At 42.4% G+C, this 18185-nt stretch overlaps 2 protein-coding genes across 2 annotated transcripts; both read right to left on the bottom strand.

Moving 5' to 3' along the window:
- Positions 1 to 9: 9 nt before the first annotated feature.
- On the bottom strand, positions 10 to 2989 carry LOC306753443 (potassium channel subfamily K member 1-like; the record flags this gene model as incomplete). Its single annotated transcript, XM_079237309.1, has 3 exons — positions 10 to 317; positions 1377 to 1781; positions 2653 to 2989. The coding sequence occupies 3 exons, from the start codon at positions 2987 to 2989 to the stop codon at positions 13 to 15; spliced, it is 1047 nt and encodes a 348-aa protein (XP_079093435.1). The 3' UTR covers positions 10 to 12.
- A 947-nt stretch (positions 2990 to 3936) lies between these two features.
- Positions 3937 to 15394, bottom strand: LOC306753753 (thrombospondin-2-like; the record flags this gene model as incomplete). The annotated part of the gene is made up of 21 exons (XM_079237672.1): positions 3937 to 4344; positions 5054 to 5193; positions 6697 to 6794; positions 7023 to 7163; positions 8080 to 8210; positions 8301 to 8528; positions 8944 to 9178; positions 9460 to 9578; positions 10365 to 10524; positions 10617 to 10724; positions 10822 to 11040; positions 11114 to 11248; positions 11913 to 12043; positions 12344 to 12517; positions 12591 to 12767; positions 12882 to 13046; positions 13152 to 13245; positions 13932 to 14046; positions 14260 to 14336; positions 15071 to 15207; positions 15331 to 15394. The coding sequence occupies 21 exons, from the start codon at positions 15392 to 15394 to the stop codon at positions 4337 to 4339; spliced, it is 2856 nt and encodes a 951-aa protein (XP_079093798.1). The 3' UTR covers positions 3937 to 4336.
- Positions 15395 to 18185: the final 2791 nt, after the last annotated feature.

Raw genomic sequence — 18185 nt, 5'->3', positions numbered from 1 at the left:
CCAGACAATCTGTCAACTCAGTTTGCTCTTGACAGCAGATCCTGTTACTGGGCTGTAAGGCGTTGAATTGCTGTGCAGCCGTAAGGAAGCGGCCTGTTCGGACACAGAGGGGATGACCGGGAGGTGATCGGTCACGTGATTCGAGGCGTCGCTATGCTCGTCGCTCAGGTGATCCTGGTCGATGATGTCGGTGGTCTCGGAGTCCAGCTCCCGGACGTTTTCTTGATAGAACCTCTGCGTGAGGCGTCTCACAAGGGGAAGCTCGTAGCACGTCTCCAGCAGCACCAGCACAAACACCAAGCCCAGCAGCAAGTAAACTGGGAGAACAAACACACAGAGACAGACAAAATGGCACCACGACAAGTCAAAGCCCAGTGACTTGTAATATCACATCAAGGTTTGGTGATTAAATACAGGGTGTAGTAGCTTGCTTTGTTTAACCTGTCAATCAGAAAAGCTAAAGTGGTAAATGATGGAAAATATGATGAACCTGTAATGAACACATTATCAATGTCTAAAAAATGTTTTATATCTCAGTTAAAAGATCACATGTTCCTCTGTAGCAGGGGGTCCCAGATTGGGAGTCGATTATCTCGACAGCTATTGGGTGGATTGCCAAGGATGTTTCGTGACTCCCTGACTTTTTATCCAGCGCCATCATCAGGGAAAATGTCACTCAGTCCAATACTTTGGTTTATGAACAAGCTCCTGGATATCTAATGACATTCCCATTAGTCTCAGCTGTACTTTGGGTGTAGCGCTAAAGAGTAAATGTGAGAACGCTAACATGCTAAATTAAGATGGAATACACAGCAAACAATACCATCTGGTAAACTTGATAGCACTGTCATTATGAGCATGTTAACACTTATTTTAACGTACTCTTATTTTTTTATTATATTGACTTAATTTGACATTTTCTGTATAATGTATTATACTTTTTAACTGTGTTTATTGTCACCAAGCCAAATTCCTTGTATATGCAAACATACGTGGCAATATCCCGTTTCAGATATGCTGATATTCTGTTAGCATGGGGACGCCTCACAGAACAGCTATGGGCTCTTATTCTTGTTGCTTTTCCCTGTGAAATACTAGATACGCTCTAAAATCATTCAGTTGAAACATGACAAGAAAAAAAAAAGGTGTCTTTGGTTTAACGGCTTACAACTCATAGACTCATCCTGATTGAATTGGTCGCCATCCAACATGGTTGGGAACCACTTCTCTACAGGAGGAGAAAATGTAATAATGCTTGAGCTCTTGAAACCTTTTCTGAAATCGATGGTTTAATGGCTTTTGTTTTTTTCTTCTTTTTGGAGACAAAAGGCTTCCACCTGTAAATAAAGCAGTATATTCAGCCACCTTCCTCTCACCTGTAATGGCCAGCCTGTAGAGCTGTGGGTGTGGGTTGTCCTCTCCACTCTGGTTTTCTCCGGGGACATAATCCCCGAGGCCAATGGTCGTCAGAGAGATGAAACAGAAATACAGAGACTCCAGAAAATCCCACTCCTTCTCCAGGTTGACTAAGATCCACGCAGGGATGATGAGGACCAGCAGGACCATGATGATGGTAAGGCAGGTAGCGTGTACGGCGGCTAACTTTGATTTAGCAAAGGCCCATCGGCGATAGAAATAGGACAATGGACGCCGAGTCACCACGACCATAATCCTCTGCACTACAACGGTGAGGAAGAAGAGGGTAACTGGGATGCCAAAGATGGAGTAGAAGATGCAGAAGCCCTTCCCTACGTCTGAGAGAGGAACCGAGTGGCCATAACCTGAAAACACAAGCAAACATGCAGCGTTGCCTTAAGGGGTGTAAGATCTACACACAAAATAATAATTAGAAGACACAAAAGTGAGGCAGAAAGACAACAACATGTCTTCTTGTGGAAGACAACTTTGACTACATCTTAAATCTAAAAGCCATAACCAACTATTACACAATGTGTTATGGAGTTCCAGTGTTTTCAATTCTCACAACAGAAGAGAAAGAAAAAAACATGATAATTATTCAGCAACTCCTCTGAATTTATAAGTCCAGACATGATGGTTCTGAATATAGTCTGAAACACACTTGTATTTCTTAATGGGTTACCAACATGTGTAACTGCTATGTTAAGGAAAATGATAAGCAACAGCTAAAGAGACTTTTCACAATCTGGCAAATAAAAAAGTTCGTTTTTTTACTAACGGATGTTTACGATGCAGTAAATGCATGTATGCACTAAAGCCGGTTTTCACATTATTCTGCCAAAGGGGGAACAGTTTCTGTGGGCTTAAGAGTTTAACATTTACCAGCAGGATTGTTGCGCCATCACAACTAGTTCAGAAGCCAATTGTGGTCCTTTTAGAAAGGACCTTTTACCGAAGGATGATACTTTTATATGTAAAATGTATGAAACATGCATATTTGATTTTTTTTTATTGAGAGCAGGACATTTTAAGAACTTGAAATAAGTTTTTCTGCCATAAAAAAAACCCATGTAAGATAAGTTCTTATTTAAAAGCAGCTAGCCTATTTCCATAAGCCATAAATTACAAAAACCTTTATGAGGCGTGACTTTAAAGAAAGTGTTCCCAGATAACAGGAAATACCACATTGTTACTCTCCCACTTTAGCACCCGTGTCCCCCGGGGGCCTCTCACCTGTCGTGGTCAGCACGGTGCTGGTGAAGAACAGGGAGGACACGAAGTCCCAGTTCCGCTCGGTTTTGTTTCCCAGCACGGTCACTCCATAGTTACTGGCCTCCAGCGCGCGCACCAGCAGCTCCTCCAGGCGCGCGTCGGACACACAGGTGTTGTTGCTCAGGAAGTCCCGCCGGGTCGCCTGCAGCTCGTCCCGGAGCTCCTGCTCGTACGGCTGCTCGATGGCGGAGAAGATCCCGGCGCCGACCAGCAGGTAAGAGATGTAACCGACGACCAGCAGCGCAAAATTCAGCGCGGACTGGTGTCGGTCCACAAAACGAGCGCACCGGCCGACCATCCCTCCACCTCCCCTTTAAGGACGCTTGAGTTATCAACTGAGGGAGCTTCAATTCAACAGACAGAAAGCCTGTGTGTAAAGTCTGACTTCTATCCTCTCTCTCACCGGGGGACAGGTCTTCCTCATTCTTCACCTCACTGAAACTGGCGATGACGTCACCCATTCACCGCTCCAGGTGTGTGTGTGTGTGTGTGTATGTGTGTGTGTTCATGCACGCCTCTCCAACCGGTTTAGCAGGTTTTAGTGTTTTGAGTCATGACAAAGGATTTATTTAAACCTGAGGCTCAGCTCAAGGTCAACTTTTTCTGGAGACGGATATATTATTGGACAAAAACGTTTGTATTACAGTTACACAAAGCAGATGATGAAAAGTATGTAAGAGTCGATAAGAAAACCAAACGATAACATTAATGAATTATTTATAAGGGATTTTATAAGGGCGACATATTTCCCTGAGATTCTTCCAGGATGTGTAATCTTTAATCTGGTGTTATCAGTTAAGAAGCTATCAATTTCATTTGTATTTCCTTTACCAAGTGGTAGCTATACGTTACTTGCACTCTACATGAGTATTTCCATTTTTTGCTGCTGTGTACTTTTATTACAGAGGACACTTTTACTTTTTACATATATCTGGCAGGTTAAGGTTTTGCAGCAAACACTGACAGGGGCCATTATGTACTTTTTTGTTTTAATAATGTAAATGTAATATACTTTGTTGACAATCTCTTCCTCTGTACTTTTACTTAAGTTTGAATGCATTTAATCATATTGGTGTTTTTACCTTATGTTCTTGCATGACTATACTAACGTCAACTAACCTTTGGCAACTTAGTTTCTTCTCTCTCGCTCATCATTTGTAGTTATTACTTTCACCACTGAGGGGCGCTGGAGACCACATTTCCACAATATTATGTGAAATATAGCTCTTCAGAAAAGAAGAACGATTGAAAAAAAAAAGGTGTTTTATTATTAAGTTACCACCAGACAATTGCATAGTGCTTCTGTACTCACGCCATCATGCATTTATCCAGCCATCACTCCCTGTCATATCTGGCAATAAATAACTATTTACAACCATTTGAAAATAAAAAGCAAAAAGAAGTTACAATCATTAGAGATGCTGTCTGAGTCTTACAGTAATATACAGCGAATGAGAGCCTCAAATCAATACCGTCGTATAAAAGGTGATAGATAGATGATGACTAATTGATCGTCTTAGCCTTTGTCCAGCCAAAGCTATCAATTAGTGATCTAGTTTTCTCTCTCAGTTGTATTAAGCATTTCTGGAATTAATGTGGATCTCTGGTGGGTTGTTGAGTTTCCTGAATATCCCACGGAAATAATTCAGTTATCTGAGGAGGAAATAAAAAAAAACAGGTCACAGATATCAGAGACACATTTTTTAAGATAAACTGAGGACAGAGGCACACGGATCAGTACTTTAAACTTCTCCTCCACTAAAATTCAGAGGATAATATTGTGCTTTTTACCCCACACACATCAACGCACATGTTCTGTCTTTAAAAAATATATATATAAAATGCATTTGTTATTATATATTTCTTGTTGTAAATTGTAATCATATTATAATCTATAATACTGTGAAATTCTAACATCAATTAGGTGGAGGCTTATAATAAGCCCAGTGGGTTTTCTGAGTTATATTTGTTATCTCCGCCATGTCTGCGTAATTTTTAATTAAAATCAACTTTTACAAAAAAAGTGTCGATTTGGGTCCATTTCAGATTTGAGATGAGATGAGATTTCCCTTCTAAACTTCTCATAAGGTTTCATTTAAATAACTGTTTAAGTCCCCCTGTTTAAGTGAAATTATCCAGTATTTTACAAAAAAAAAACTATTATTTGAAAAGATTACATAAACATGTGTAGAAAATGTTGCTGCTAACATGTCTTTTATTTAAGGAGGAGAATGCAGGACTTCCCTTTGTAAAAGAGTATTTGTACATTGTTGTATTGGTGCTTTTACTGAAGTAAGAGGTCTGAGTACTTCTTCCAGCACTGATCAGCAGTCAGGACAGATGTTCTGACAGGACGTCTTACCTCTGCACTCATATCTGAGGTCTGAGAAGAGGACGTGTTCCTGAGAGAAGACAAACAGTCCCAGCCGGCCTCCAGCCAGCGTGTGGTCGTACAGCGCGCCCGAGTCGGATAAAATCCCTCTGCCCTCGTACACCACCACCCTGCAAAGCCAACACCATGTGGATCACTTTGTATAAACGTTCTAACCAACGTACATTTAGTTGTTTCTTCTTTTGCATCCATATTTGACAATTTATTCCTGAACAAAACTGAGGACATGACGTCCAACGGAGCTATATTTAAATCAGTTACAACAGAGCTGCGTAGCAACGAGCCAACATATCAATGTGAGTTTGTCCTTCACAAACAAAGAGCATGAGCTTCTTTTCAGTCTTGCATTCAATATGCGTACAGTCGCACAGCTCTTCTACAATCAGTGAGTACCCAGAATGCAAAACAGCCTCGCTTGCATCCCCTGAGATGGACTTCTTTAAGAGTATTTCTATCATTTGACCAACTGGGCTTGGCACGTCACAGCTCTGTTCCCTTGAAAACCTCCCTGTAGCACTAATACACGTGTTCTCTCTATGTGCCCATAAACAGCACAACGCACAGAGTTTATTTTTTCTTTGAAAGTCTATTAATGTGAAGTTCAACTAAATAGAAGTAGATGTGGCAGGTTGAGGAGAACCACAAACAACAAAGAAAGTGAATTACGCTGTTATAATAAAATAACTCTTGGAGATCTATGGTATCCTTGAGCACAAGCACATCTGTTTTCTTCAAAAAATATGGCAATAAATGTGATTTTCACAAATTTAAGAAATTATTCAGCAGATTACTGCTCCACTAAATAAACTACATGAACTGAACTGGTACTGTGAGTCTCAAATGTGTGAGTTAACACCAGTATCTTTGCACGTTTGAGCCCATATAAGACTTTACTTAACAGAGTTGATGGACGTTTTCGGGTAGGCTTCAATGTTTTAGAGTTTAGACACAGGAAATCCTGCTTTAATCCTCATCCTACCAACGTGTTAGGGCTGCTGCACATCCAAGAGGTATACTTTTTGTCATATGTGTTTCGTTCCTTCATCCAATTTTTCCTGATTTTGTCCCATTTTGCTTCATATTATGACATATATCATGCAAATGATGTATATGTGATGTGTAGTAAATTAGCTAAACACTGGTATGGTCCTTTAATCGCCATGCCATTATCAAAAGGTTTTAACTGTAAATAAAAATGAGAGGTTTAATGTGAATGTAGAGTTACTTGAAAGGAGCTGTTGGTCCTTTAAGGAGGACCACAAATCTTGGTGGTTTCCATGATCATAATCCAGCTGTGGTTTATGACAGCGAACGTGAAAATATTAACTCAGGTTCCAAGGGGGATTTGCAAGCAAGAGAATTAGGCTTTAACTCAAAACCGCTAAAGGTTTATATCTTAAATGTTACGTTTGTGACCATCCTTGCCAATAGAAATACATAGAACTACTATATTTAACAGAGCAATGTTTTCCAGGAAAATAATGAAAGGAAAAAGAATCATTTCTGCACTACTGCTGGATTTTCTTGGGATATTCAGGAATCTTTCTTGAATACATCTAACCACTGTTAGATCCTCCAGTGAAAAGACACTTTATTTGATGATGTCTTTGTACCTGATGAACCCAGTCTTGGGTCTGTGGGTGAGGTGCATGCGGTAGGCTGTGTAGTCCTTCCAGCCAATATTATTGGGATCATGCCACAATGTTCTGACCTGAAACACACACACACACACACACACACACACACACACACACACACACACACACACACACACACACACACACACACACACACACACACACACAATGATGTCAGGGGGGAGAGAGAAAGCTGAGCCGGTCTTCAAGGTTGTTTCAGAGCAGGTTTATCTGTTCAAACAAGACATTTAGTGTGATTTATGACAAGCAGAATATAAATAGCCAACGTGACTGATTCCTGCCTGGTGCCGGGTGTTCCCCGTGTGCCACAGGGCATTGCGTAGGTACTCTCCTGGCCCACTGGTGGAGTTTACCAGTTTAATCGAAAGTCCCGCTGTGCCAAAAGCTTTGGACGGCTTTTTTTCCCAGTAGGCCTGAGACACCTGCTCTCATGGAAAGAGAGAAGGAATGTGGAGGACAAATGTGAGTGAAGGTTAAGATGACATTTGCAACACAAAAAAAACAAAAAAAGTATTTTTATTTTATGCACTTTCGTTGCCGGTGAGAACTGCAATATAAATTGTTTCAGTGCAGAAGAAGAATATTTAGGAAATTATGGTCAAAGAGATATTTTAAGATGTATGTAGATGGATAGAACTTTTGATTCAAACCCTAAATTAAAAGGGTCATTTATATTATTCCCATTAATGAAGCCACCATCAGAGTTGTTATTATTATTATTATTTTATTATATTTCTAAATATTATCGCTTTTTAGTCAACAAATCGAAATTACTTCTATATATATATATATGCAAAAAAAACAACAACATAATAAAATAAAGAACAAAAAACACAAATACATTAATCTGCAATATATACCCTTATTCTCAAACGCATAAAGAGTGTCCCTGTGATGTACTTTACTTCAACCTCATTAACAATGTATCCCAAGTAGTATCCCCACTTTGGCCCATATTTCTTTGTCCATATGATGCCGCTTTTGCAATCTCTGTAAAGTGTTCCCATTATGTGCTTTCCCCAAAATGTAAGTCACTTTGGCTTTATCCAAAGCGACATACATTTTTGCAATTAGGGGTTTAATTGTCTTGCTCAAGGACACAATGACATGGACTAGCAGAGCTGGGACCGGGGCGCAAATCACCAACCCTCTGATTGGAGGACAGGCATGCTAACCACTTAGCCACAGTCGCCCCCGTATATGGTGTGGAGTATAATGGTAATGTAATACTGATCTGAATAGTATGTGGTTCCACAGTGAAAACGTGGTAAAGTTTTTTGTATACGTTCATGAACTTCTAACGTATCATCAATGTAAAAGGCCGCAGCCAAACCTGACCTGTTTCCACATGACGACATAGAAGCGTCGACTGGACTGGTAGGCGAACACGATGCCTGCGTAGTCGTCATCTCGGTTGGTATTCACATAAAATGTCACACTGAAGTCCACAGCGTTAAACCTGTCATATCCTGTTTCAACAAAAATATATTATTATTAATATATAGTACTTTTTATAGGGGTTACGTTTTTCTTTTTCTTTTTTGAATAGTTAATCTCACCCAAAGCAATGCCGGGGTCCGAGTTGGCCGTCTGCAGCAGCTCGGTGCCTTGGCTGCGGATCACCCAGAGAGGCTCAGACTGCGTGGTGCCTTTAGGGTCCAACAAAACAACCTGAAACTTCCTGAAGTCTGTAGACCCGATATCCTGGTTCAGTGGACATGGATCCAGCGCATCTGGAATACTGTCATTGTCAAAGTCATCAAAGCATACATCTCCACTCCCATCACCTGCAAGAGGGAGGAATTAGAAGAAATTCATTGTTTCCAAGAATAAACTACTGGAAGAGATAATGTGCAAAAATGAGAAATTCCTGTATTATGGTGGATAGATTAAAAAATAATGTATTTATGATTAATCTCACGACTGAGAGCCATAACCTGTTTATGTTTATGTCCAACATGGCCTAGATCACTGGAAACAAACTGGACGGATTTTACTGCACGGCTGCAAAATCCATTTATAACAAATCATACAAAATATCTTTCCTCTGTGACAGAAAATGTATCAGCATTTGTTCACATCTGCATCATGGTCACATCTGTGGAGATATTCTCAGTTTTCCTGATTCATTTTTAAAAGCTTTTATAGGTGCTTTTGTTTGTGTCCCGCCTAAAATCTAGAAGAAATAGTAGAAACCCAGACCGTCAGAGTCCCGCTGGTCTCTGTTGGGCACCAGCCTGCAGTTGTCCCGGTCATCGGGGATACCGTCGTTGTCGTCGTCATGGTCACAGACGTCTCCCTTCCCGTCCTTGTCGTGGTCGGCCTGGTTGCTGTTGGAAATGTAGGGACAGTTGTCGAGAGAGTTTTGGTGGCCGTCCTCATCGATGTCCTTGTTGTCGTCACACATGTCCCCCACCAAGTCGCTGTCAGAGTCAAGCTGCAGACACACACCATGTTTAAATGGTCTTAAATCACAAGTTTACTTCCACCAACACGCAGACCTCCAAGATTTCTTTTGCATGTATACAAAATAAATAAATCGTCCATTCAACTGATGTATTGCCAGTGCAGCTAATAAATTAGTTTGGTTTTGTTGGATCCCTCTGCACCTCATTCCAGATGTTCTGTGAGACAACGCTGCCACCATCAATATAAAAAATATCATATTTTCCATCAGATATATGTGTGCTTTTAAGCATTTGTGGTGTTTTTAGGAACCTGCAGTGGGTTGTGCAGAAGGGGACAGTTGTCACACTGGTCTCCAACAGCATCCAGGTCTGTGTCCCGCTGGTCCGTGTTGTAGACTAAGGGACAGTTGTCCCGGTCATTCAGAACCTCTGGAGAAAGACACACACACACACACACGCGCACAGATAAATGGCATACAATTGACGTTCACACAGAGAGCACTATAAATCAGGACTATGTTTGGGTAAATGCAGTATTTATTAATACATTTCAAAGAGTAACTTAACACTAAATCTACTTTGAATTGATCCTGGTCCCAGCCTTGCACATTACCACATATTTTATTTTCCCTTTTCCAGATTAAAATCAAGTAATTCTTTCCTTTAGACCAAATCAAATGCAGTTTGAATGGTAAAAATCCATTCTTCCACTGTGGAGATATCAACGGCTCATCAGTCACATATAAAGTGGGTGGTTTTAACATATTGACCCTGGGGAAAAAAGCACAGAGCTGAGAACATAAGATCTTGAAAGATCACCAAAATGTGTCATATGAAAAGAATATTGAGTTGTTGAACATATTTTTGTGGAAAGTGAAAGCAAAATCAATCGATTGAAGAATGTCGACTGATTGAATCAATGAATGGAATAATAAAGGTCTTAACTGAGCCAACAGAAAGTGACACGATGTATTCCTCTTGTTTTTGGAAACATTGGAACAAATGTCTCTATGTCTTTTAATCACTGTGGACTTGTGAACTGCAATGATTATACCTCTGTATTAGCATCATCTTATTATCATTGTTTGTATATGGACCAATGTGTCTGAAATGAAGTTGAATTGAATTAGTTGAGCTACCTGTCCATGCATACTTAGGGAGTTCTCTAATAGTTGGATAAGGTAACTGCATGTTCCAGGCCTGTGTTGCTCCTACCATCTCCATCAATGTCAATGCTGCAGGCGTCTCCCTCTCCATTGTCATCAGTGTCTGCCTGCTGCGGGTTGATATCAAACGGACAGTTATCACAGCGGTCCCCGACCCCGTCTCTGTCGGAGTCAAACTGCCGGGGGTTGTACACCAGCGGGCAATTGTCCTGTGTCAAACACATACATTAGTTCAAACACACACAGAGCGAGGATGTGATAAATTGGCCTGAAAGTTCCTCTGTGTCTGAGCCAGTCTCACCCTCTCATCTATGACGTCGTCGTTGTCGTCATCGGGGTCACAGGCGTCGCCCTGTCCGTCCTTGTCCAGGTCTTCCTGTCCAGAGTTTGGTAGCGTGGGGCAGTTATCCTGCAGCCAATCACAACTCAGCTTCGTGAAATCCCATCCAATCAGAACACAGCCAGCCAATCAAGATGACATTTTGTTTAATGTATTATTGTTTTACCTTTTGACAGTGATAGGTTGCATTCTGTTTGCAGGTTAATCTGGAGTTGGGCCAGCCGTCCAGATCAGAGTCTTCACCACACAGGAAGCCGTCGCCAGCGAACCCAACGGCGCACACACACTTGAACAAAACCTCGGACGCCAGGCCCAGGTACACACACTCAGCATACTTGTGGCAGGTGTGTGTGTTGTCTTTGCAAGGATTGTATGGCTCGCACACCTACAGCAAAAACAAACATTTGAGAATACTACAGACAAAAGGAAACAGTTTGTTTAAAGAGGAGAACACGTGCCTGCCTGGTTTTCTGGGCGTGCAGCAGTCCGAGGCCGTACGGCTGGCTGCCTTTATAGCGAGGAGGACAGGGCAGACAGTAGAAGCCAGGGTCTGTGTTTACACACTCTGTGACACACACACTCTCCACTTCACACTGCAGAGATAGAGGGATTAGCAATGCTCAGCATGTCAAACAAGAAGAGTAAATATAAAGATGACAGCTGATGTGTACAGGATCCGATGAGACGAGATTTAGTTCCTTCGACATGAACACTGTCTGGTTAGGTGCCTTCAGTTACAGGCTGGAGGTTGAACTCTGACCCATGATAGCTTTTACAATCTGCATGATGTGCAAAGGGGACTAAGCAGGACCAGAGAAAAACTTTCAGCATCTAAAATTGTGCGATAACAAACACTCAAAATAAATTGATGGTGGGGAATTTCCATTATTGGCATAATGTAGTGACTTGAAAAAAGCTGTTTAGCCTGCTATCATGGTAAAGAAGTAAAACATTTACTTCTAAATATGTCTCTAGATTGCTATTTGTATCTGTTATTTATGCAGAATTTACTTTATTATTCACAATTACCTTATTTAAGATTGTTTTGTTTTTTCACAAAAAATATCTGTGATTCAATAAATGATATTAGTTTCTTAACAAAATGCAAGTATTTGTTTTAGTGCCATTTGATTTTTAAACATATTTTTAATATTGTCAGTATAATGAAATAACATTTTCATATCACAATGCATATCGTAGATGTTGTCACACTAGGCCGAGGAGGTTAAGAGTACTGATGAGTAATTTAATTATTACCTCATTCTCATCTTCACAGTGAGTGCCGTTTCCATTGAAACCCAACGGACAATGTCCACACTCCCATGATCCATCGCTGTGTGCTGTGCACTCCACTCCAGGAAAACATGGATTTGAGAGCAAACATGTGTCTGGAAACGCACACAAATATGCACGTAAAGGCACAGAGTCACAATGCAAACAGTCCAAGATCACATTCATATTTGAATAATTTGTCTGTTCCGTCCTAAGCCTCGATAATTGAATAAAGGCAGAATAACTGCTGCGGGATATTATTTTTTAATCCTTTCTTGTTTGAAAATATGAATCATCCAATAAAAAAAAGATAATGTTTTGCATGTATGTAAGGCGTAGCCTACTTATTTGATCATATCTGCTTACACAGTTAGCTGTAGCTACAGCCTGAGGATTGTGGACAAGGTTAAGTTTACCTATTGGACATGGTTGTTTGTTACATGCTTCATAGTCCACAGCGTCTCCAGCACAAGGCTTCCCACCGTGCTGAGGGGCGGGGTTCAAACACTCCCGCTGGCGACTCGTAAGACCTCCGCCACACGACTCTGAGCACAGTGACCACTCAGTCCAGCCTGTCCAGCCTCCAGCAACTACACACAAACACATTGTTCACCCGTAAGCCAGCTGAGTGCTACAGTGCGGTGTGCATGTGTGTAGACTCACCAGGGCAGAGTGTATTGTTACATGGCTGCGTCTCCCTGGCGCTGCCCGTGCACCCTCTGCCTCCCTTCTGTGGCGGAGGGTTGTTGCAGAGACGGACCCGTGTGATGCTGCCATCTCCACATGTGGTTGTACACGCAGACCAAGGTGACCAAAGGCCCCAGTTCCCAGCAGGACGCGCTAGATATGAATCAAAGCACAAAAAGTTTTTTTGTACAAAAGCCTGGAAAGATCTCTGAGCAGAATTCAACACAGACCACCAGAGTGACCACCAGATGCAGAGTGATGTCTTACCTTTGCGGTCACACTTCATCGGCATGCAGCTGCGGGTTTGGACCGACGGGCCGGCACAGGACGGCTTGATGTCATTGCAGGTTCGGCCTCTTTGCTGCCCTCCACGTCCACAGGTGACCGAACAGTGGGTCCACTCAGACCACGGGGACCAGCCGTTTTCATTATCTTTAAAACCATGCACGCACATACACTGTCGGTATACATTTATCAAATATTGTGATCTTTACACACGTTGTAAGCTAATCATAGTTGCAGGAAAAACAAACTCACCGAGACAGACAGGACAGCACTCTCCATCGATAAAGGATGTATAGATGCAGGATACTGGAGGGCAAGACACCTGCTGACACATCACCTTTCCATCCTACTCAAGGTGAGGAAAATACACACACAATCAGCATTTTTAACAATATTATCTGTCAAACTGTGTTAGTTTGAGCCAAATGTGCTAAATGCCAGTCCTTGCAGAGTGATGATGAATAGTTTGCTGTCATGGCTCATGGTTTGGCTACTCCCTCAATCCATCCTTGAAAAAGCTAATGATATTTTATAAAGAGAAACAGACATGAAACAGAGTGCAGGATGAAGCGAGGATGAAATATCCAACAGAGACCAACAGAGGCAGCCCTATGAAACCATATTGGGTATAAGTGGAATGTACGGTAAGTATCTTCCCAACTTATTAGTAAGGAATTGTGGAAAATATCCTCATTCGCTTTCTTGCCAAGCGCTAGATCTGATACCGCTCTGAAGGGTGGGATCAGTCTTCTCATCAATATTAGAGCCGTGGGGTTCTTTCACTTTTTTTTGTTCCAACATTTTAACAGTCAAAGTCAAACCTTGAGACTTAATATTATGGCGTTCAAGTTTTTAAATATGTCAAACTAAATAACCAGACCTAATACACAATGAGGACTTGAGACCTGATCTAACCTATTTAATGCAGGTCATGCCTCAGTCTGTTGTCTTATCAACAACACTTGCTTGGCACTCACTCAGGAAACACCCACCTGCTACTGTTTCAGAGTGTAACAGTTGTTCAACACTGACCTGGCAAGCGCACGCGGTGCAGCTGTCAACCTCCCAGTCCTCCCCGTGCTCGTACACCCGTCCATCCTGCATACACCAGACCTCCCCGTCTCTGTCAAGATCATTGACATCAGCGCTGCCACCAAGGCCGCTACTGCCGCTACTGCTCCTGCTGCTGCTGCTGCTGCTGATGCCGCTGCTGCTGTTGCTGTTGCCGTTGCCACTGCTGCCGTTGTTGCCGTTGCTGCTGCCGTTGTTCCTGTTTCTGCTGTTGTTTTTGCTGCTGCTGATGCCGCTGTTGCTGTTGCTGTTGCCACTGCTGCCGTTGCTGCTGCCGTTGTTCCTGTTTCTGCTGTTGTTTTTGCTGCTGCTGCTGTTATTGCTCAGCTCAGCCAAAGATATCCTCATCTGTTCATTTTCTTTTGACTGAGAATCCAAAAACATAAAAAAACATTATCAGAACTACTATTTAAAGCTTCTATATGATGCTAACTGTGGTCCTTGAGACACCTTCTGTAGCGGGAAATACTACAGAAGTGTTTTTTAGTACTCTGCCGGGTGTTTCTATGACTGTCTGTCTGTGGACAGATTTTTTTCAAATGTGAAGAAGGCCACCGAATTTACACCCTTGGCACAATTTGCCGTTGCAGCTGGTGTGATCCCATCACAATATGGTCCATTAGCCTTTATTAGTACACAGAGGTCTATTGTATGCGAGTAGATTGGCAGCTGAGTTGATTAGCAGCCAACATTTTAAGTCTAATGGTATTTTCTTTGCAGGTTTTTTCCCCCTCAAAAATCATCAGGATTTACCACAAACCACAGGGCTTCATGCCAGAAAAAAAGGACGTTGCTGTTTGTTCCATTTGCTCTGGAAGAAGAGCTACTCTGTTGGTTTTGTCACACAAATTTCCCATCAAATTCAACCCCGTCAAATACAATTTAAAGCACATTTAGACAATGCTTTCTGCAATTGTTTATTCAAACACTAAAAATGTATCAAACATGTATTTTATAATGTTTTACTGGTGTTAAAATGTTACACGTAAAACCCTTTAACTGGGAATTTTCATGTGTTTTAATTATCTTCTTAAAAGGAACATTTAAGGAACATATTTTGTATATCAGCTCATTTGCATTTGTGTATGTGTGTGTCTTACTACTCTCTCCAGGTCTTCAAGCAGGTTGCCGGTCACAATACGCAGGCCTTGGATCTCAGTGAGCAAGCCCTCCAGCTCCTCGCATGGATGACGGCAGACTTCTGACGACACATTGTCGACCTTTGCACCACCCACACCTGTAGAGGAGGCACAAGCATGTGCGGAGTCTGTGGTTTTATGCTTAAGTTAATGATGGAGAAAAAGAGGTGAGGAAACGGTATGTGCATATATTTGAATGCAGTTTATACCGTGTGTGGTACCTGCGCACACAGCTGCTGCAAAGAGGAATATCAAAAGCCAGGGGGAACCTCTCAGTGGACTCATTCCTGTTCACACATAAATCACATACGCAGTCACAATAAAATATATACCACCTATCATGCTACACAACTGCATAATACAGGCAGGGCGGAAGAAGAAGAAGAAGAAGAAGAAGAAGAAGAAGAAGAAGAAGAAGAAGAAGAAGAAGAAGAAGAAGAAGAAGAAGAAGAAGAAGAAGAAGAAGAAGAAGAAGAAGAAGAAGAAGAAGAAGAAGAAGAAGAAGAAGAAGAAGAAGAAGAAGAAGAAGAAGAAGAAGAAGAAGAAGAAGAAGAAGAAGAAGAAGAAGAAGAAGAAGAAGAAGAAGAAGAAGAATTAACCTTGCATAGCTACGTACTCCTCGCCTTTCTCAACGATTAGAAATCACGACTGGTTGGCTCGTCCATGCTGCAACTCCACAGGGTCTTTGATGGAATGTCTGCCTCTTCGTCTTCTTCCTTCTTTCCTTGTCTCCTTAATTGTTTCCTTCTCACCGGACTGAGGCTTATCAGCACAGCTTTCCTTGTATAGTCCAAAATAAACTGGTAGGGAAGAGGTTGTTGAGTGGGAAGTCTGAGTGAAGAACATGCAGACAGCTCGGTTAGTTAAGTTCTAATGTGGTTATGTGTGTGTGTGTGTGTGTGTGTGTGTGTGTGTGTGTGTGTGTGTGTGTGTGTGTGTGTGTGTGTGAGTGAGAGAGAGAGGCAGGAGCCATATATTACCCGTCTGTCTGGCGATGAACTGGGCTGCATATCTCCCAGTGAGAAACCCAGCTGGATGGAAGGAACTTGTGTGTGTGTTTCAATGCAGGTTTCCCAGACACATCATTTACACTCTTGCCTCTCCAAACTGAGAGATGCACGCAAACATGCACTCGCACATTGATACACACACACACACATACACTTATTGGCTGCCTGACTTTTTCCAATATTTTAGGAGCGAGAAAACTGCCATCACCATAAATCACTAGTGAAATTGAGAAGCTTGATTTTGTGTGTGTGTGCGTGTGCGTGTGTGTGTGTGTGTGTGTGTGTGTGTGTGTGTGCATTTTTGACACAATGCAAAAGATCATGAGGTAAAGATGAGCAAGCTGGTGGAATTCAAAAACATCTACTCCCTTTGGGACTTTCATCTCTCTTTCCTAGCGCACTTTCTCTCTCTCTCTTTTTCCTCCATCACTTTCCTCCCTTTCTCCCCCCCTGACTCTGTCTCCCTCGCTCTCCCTGTTTGGTCGTCTCCCTGCTGAGTCAAAGAGGCATCATCATCCTGAATCATATTTTCCATCTGTGGATTCCGCTTGTGAAATAATGAATCTCACAGATGTGTGCACACACATGCATGTACACACATGCAAGCGCCTGTGCCCGTACAAACACTTCCCCAGATACGTAGAAACGTCACAACGAAGAACAAATATATAGGAACAGACGTCCTCCTGGAAATGGAGACAGTGAAAGCAGGTGCTGTCGCTGCTCTGAGAAGCAGAAAAAGACTTCAGGGGAAGATTTGGGTGAGATTGCTTGGCAAAGTCCGGCGTGGCACTCTTGGACTGATATGCCGAGAGGAGACACATTCTGTTCTGGGATCTCTCAAAGTATGTGACTCTGCCAGTCTTCCCCTGTGGTTATAGACAGAAGCGTGTTAAAATAAAGGGCACGCTCTGTGAGACTGAAAGGTGAGACTGATTAAAGGTTGCAGGACTGCTGCAGAAGGCCGGGTTGAGAACACTTTGTGCAAATCAGACAGCTTTTGCAGCAATTTGTCCCATTTCTCTGAAAGTAACCAGACCAGAGAACCTCAAAGGCTTGTGCATTATGCTCTAAGCCCTCGGCGTTGAGCAGCAACCTTACATGCCAGACAATAACGTGCATTTGCTGCACCGCTCTTAAGCATGCACTGGTCAGAGAATTACATGGGCTTAAAGTAAATGGATTTACACGGAAGGGTGCACAGTAATGCAAGAATGGAGAAGGTCGGGGACAAAGGTGTTGCCGGATATCATGGGACTGGGACATTAAAGTCAGTGTACAAGGTAAACAAGTGTGTTTGTGGTGTGCAGTGAAATCACACAAGCATGACTTTGCTTGCTGAGCTGCTGCATGATGAAGTAAAAAGAAAAAAGGTTTTCTTTTCCGATAGAGGTAGGTGAGGATAAAAGGCGCCAGACAGACAGAGCTTGTACCAAATAACAGACACAGTGGGTCAGTAGAACAGTAAAGGCGCATTAATCCATTTATCAGATCATCCTTTTATTCTGCAGATTAGTTTGCGGTGCACACATGCAGCGCCTCTGGGATTTGTAGTCCAGAATGATGCCTTCCAGGCTTCATCCTCCTAGCCCACACATGAAAGCCTTCATGTATCAAAGCCTTGGACTCAGTGGTGCTGAAATCAAAGTCAGACCACTGAGTAATGCACCACCCTCTCTCCAGCAACCTGTGGGCTATAGTAGTCATGTTGTCCGTGCGTCACGGTAAGTGCACAAGGCCCTGCGTGCGCGCGCAAGCAGGCAGGCAGCCGGTGGATACCTGGAGAGGTGACGCAGCCCTTGACATTGCAAGTCGGAGCGGAACCGGTAGTCTGCGCGACCAGGGCTTTGCACAGCTCAATTATAGCTCTGACACACTTTCCCCCTGTGATCGCCTGCCTTCCACCTGGTCACTGGACACAGCGGATTATTAAACCTCCAACTTCGGCACAGCGCGTCTCAGAAGGCACAACATTCATTAGATTGAAAGGGGAACGGGGCTTTCTTTACCTTTTCTTCTTTTTTTTACGCATTCAGCAGAAAGGTGACCTGCCATATCAGTGGGAT

This window comes from Taurulus bubalis (genome assembly GCF_910589615.1).
Source record: "Taurulus bubalis genome assembly, chromosome: 2".
In the NCBI taxonomy this organism is placed as follows: Eukaryota; Metazoa; Chordata; class Actinopteri; order Perciformes; family Cottidae; genus Taurulus; species Taurulus bubalis.
Note: the sequence above shows the minus strand (reverse complement) of the source record. Positions and strands in the feature narration are given on the sequence as shown.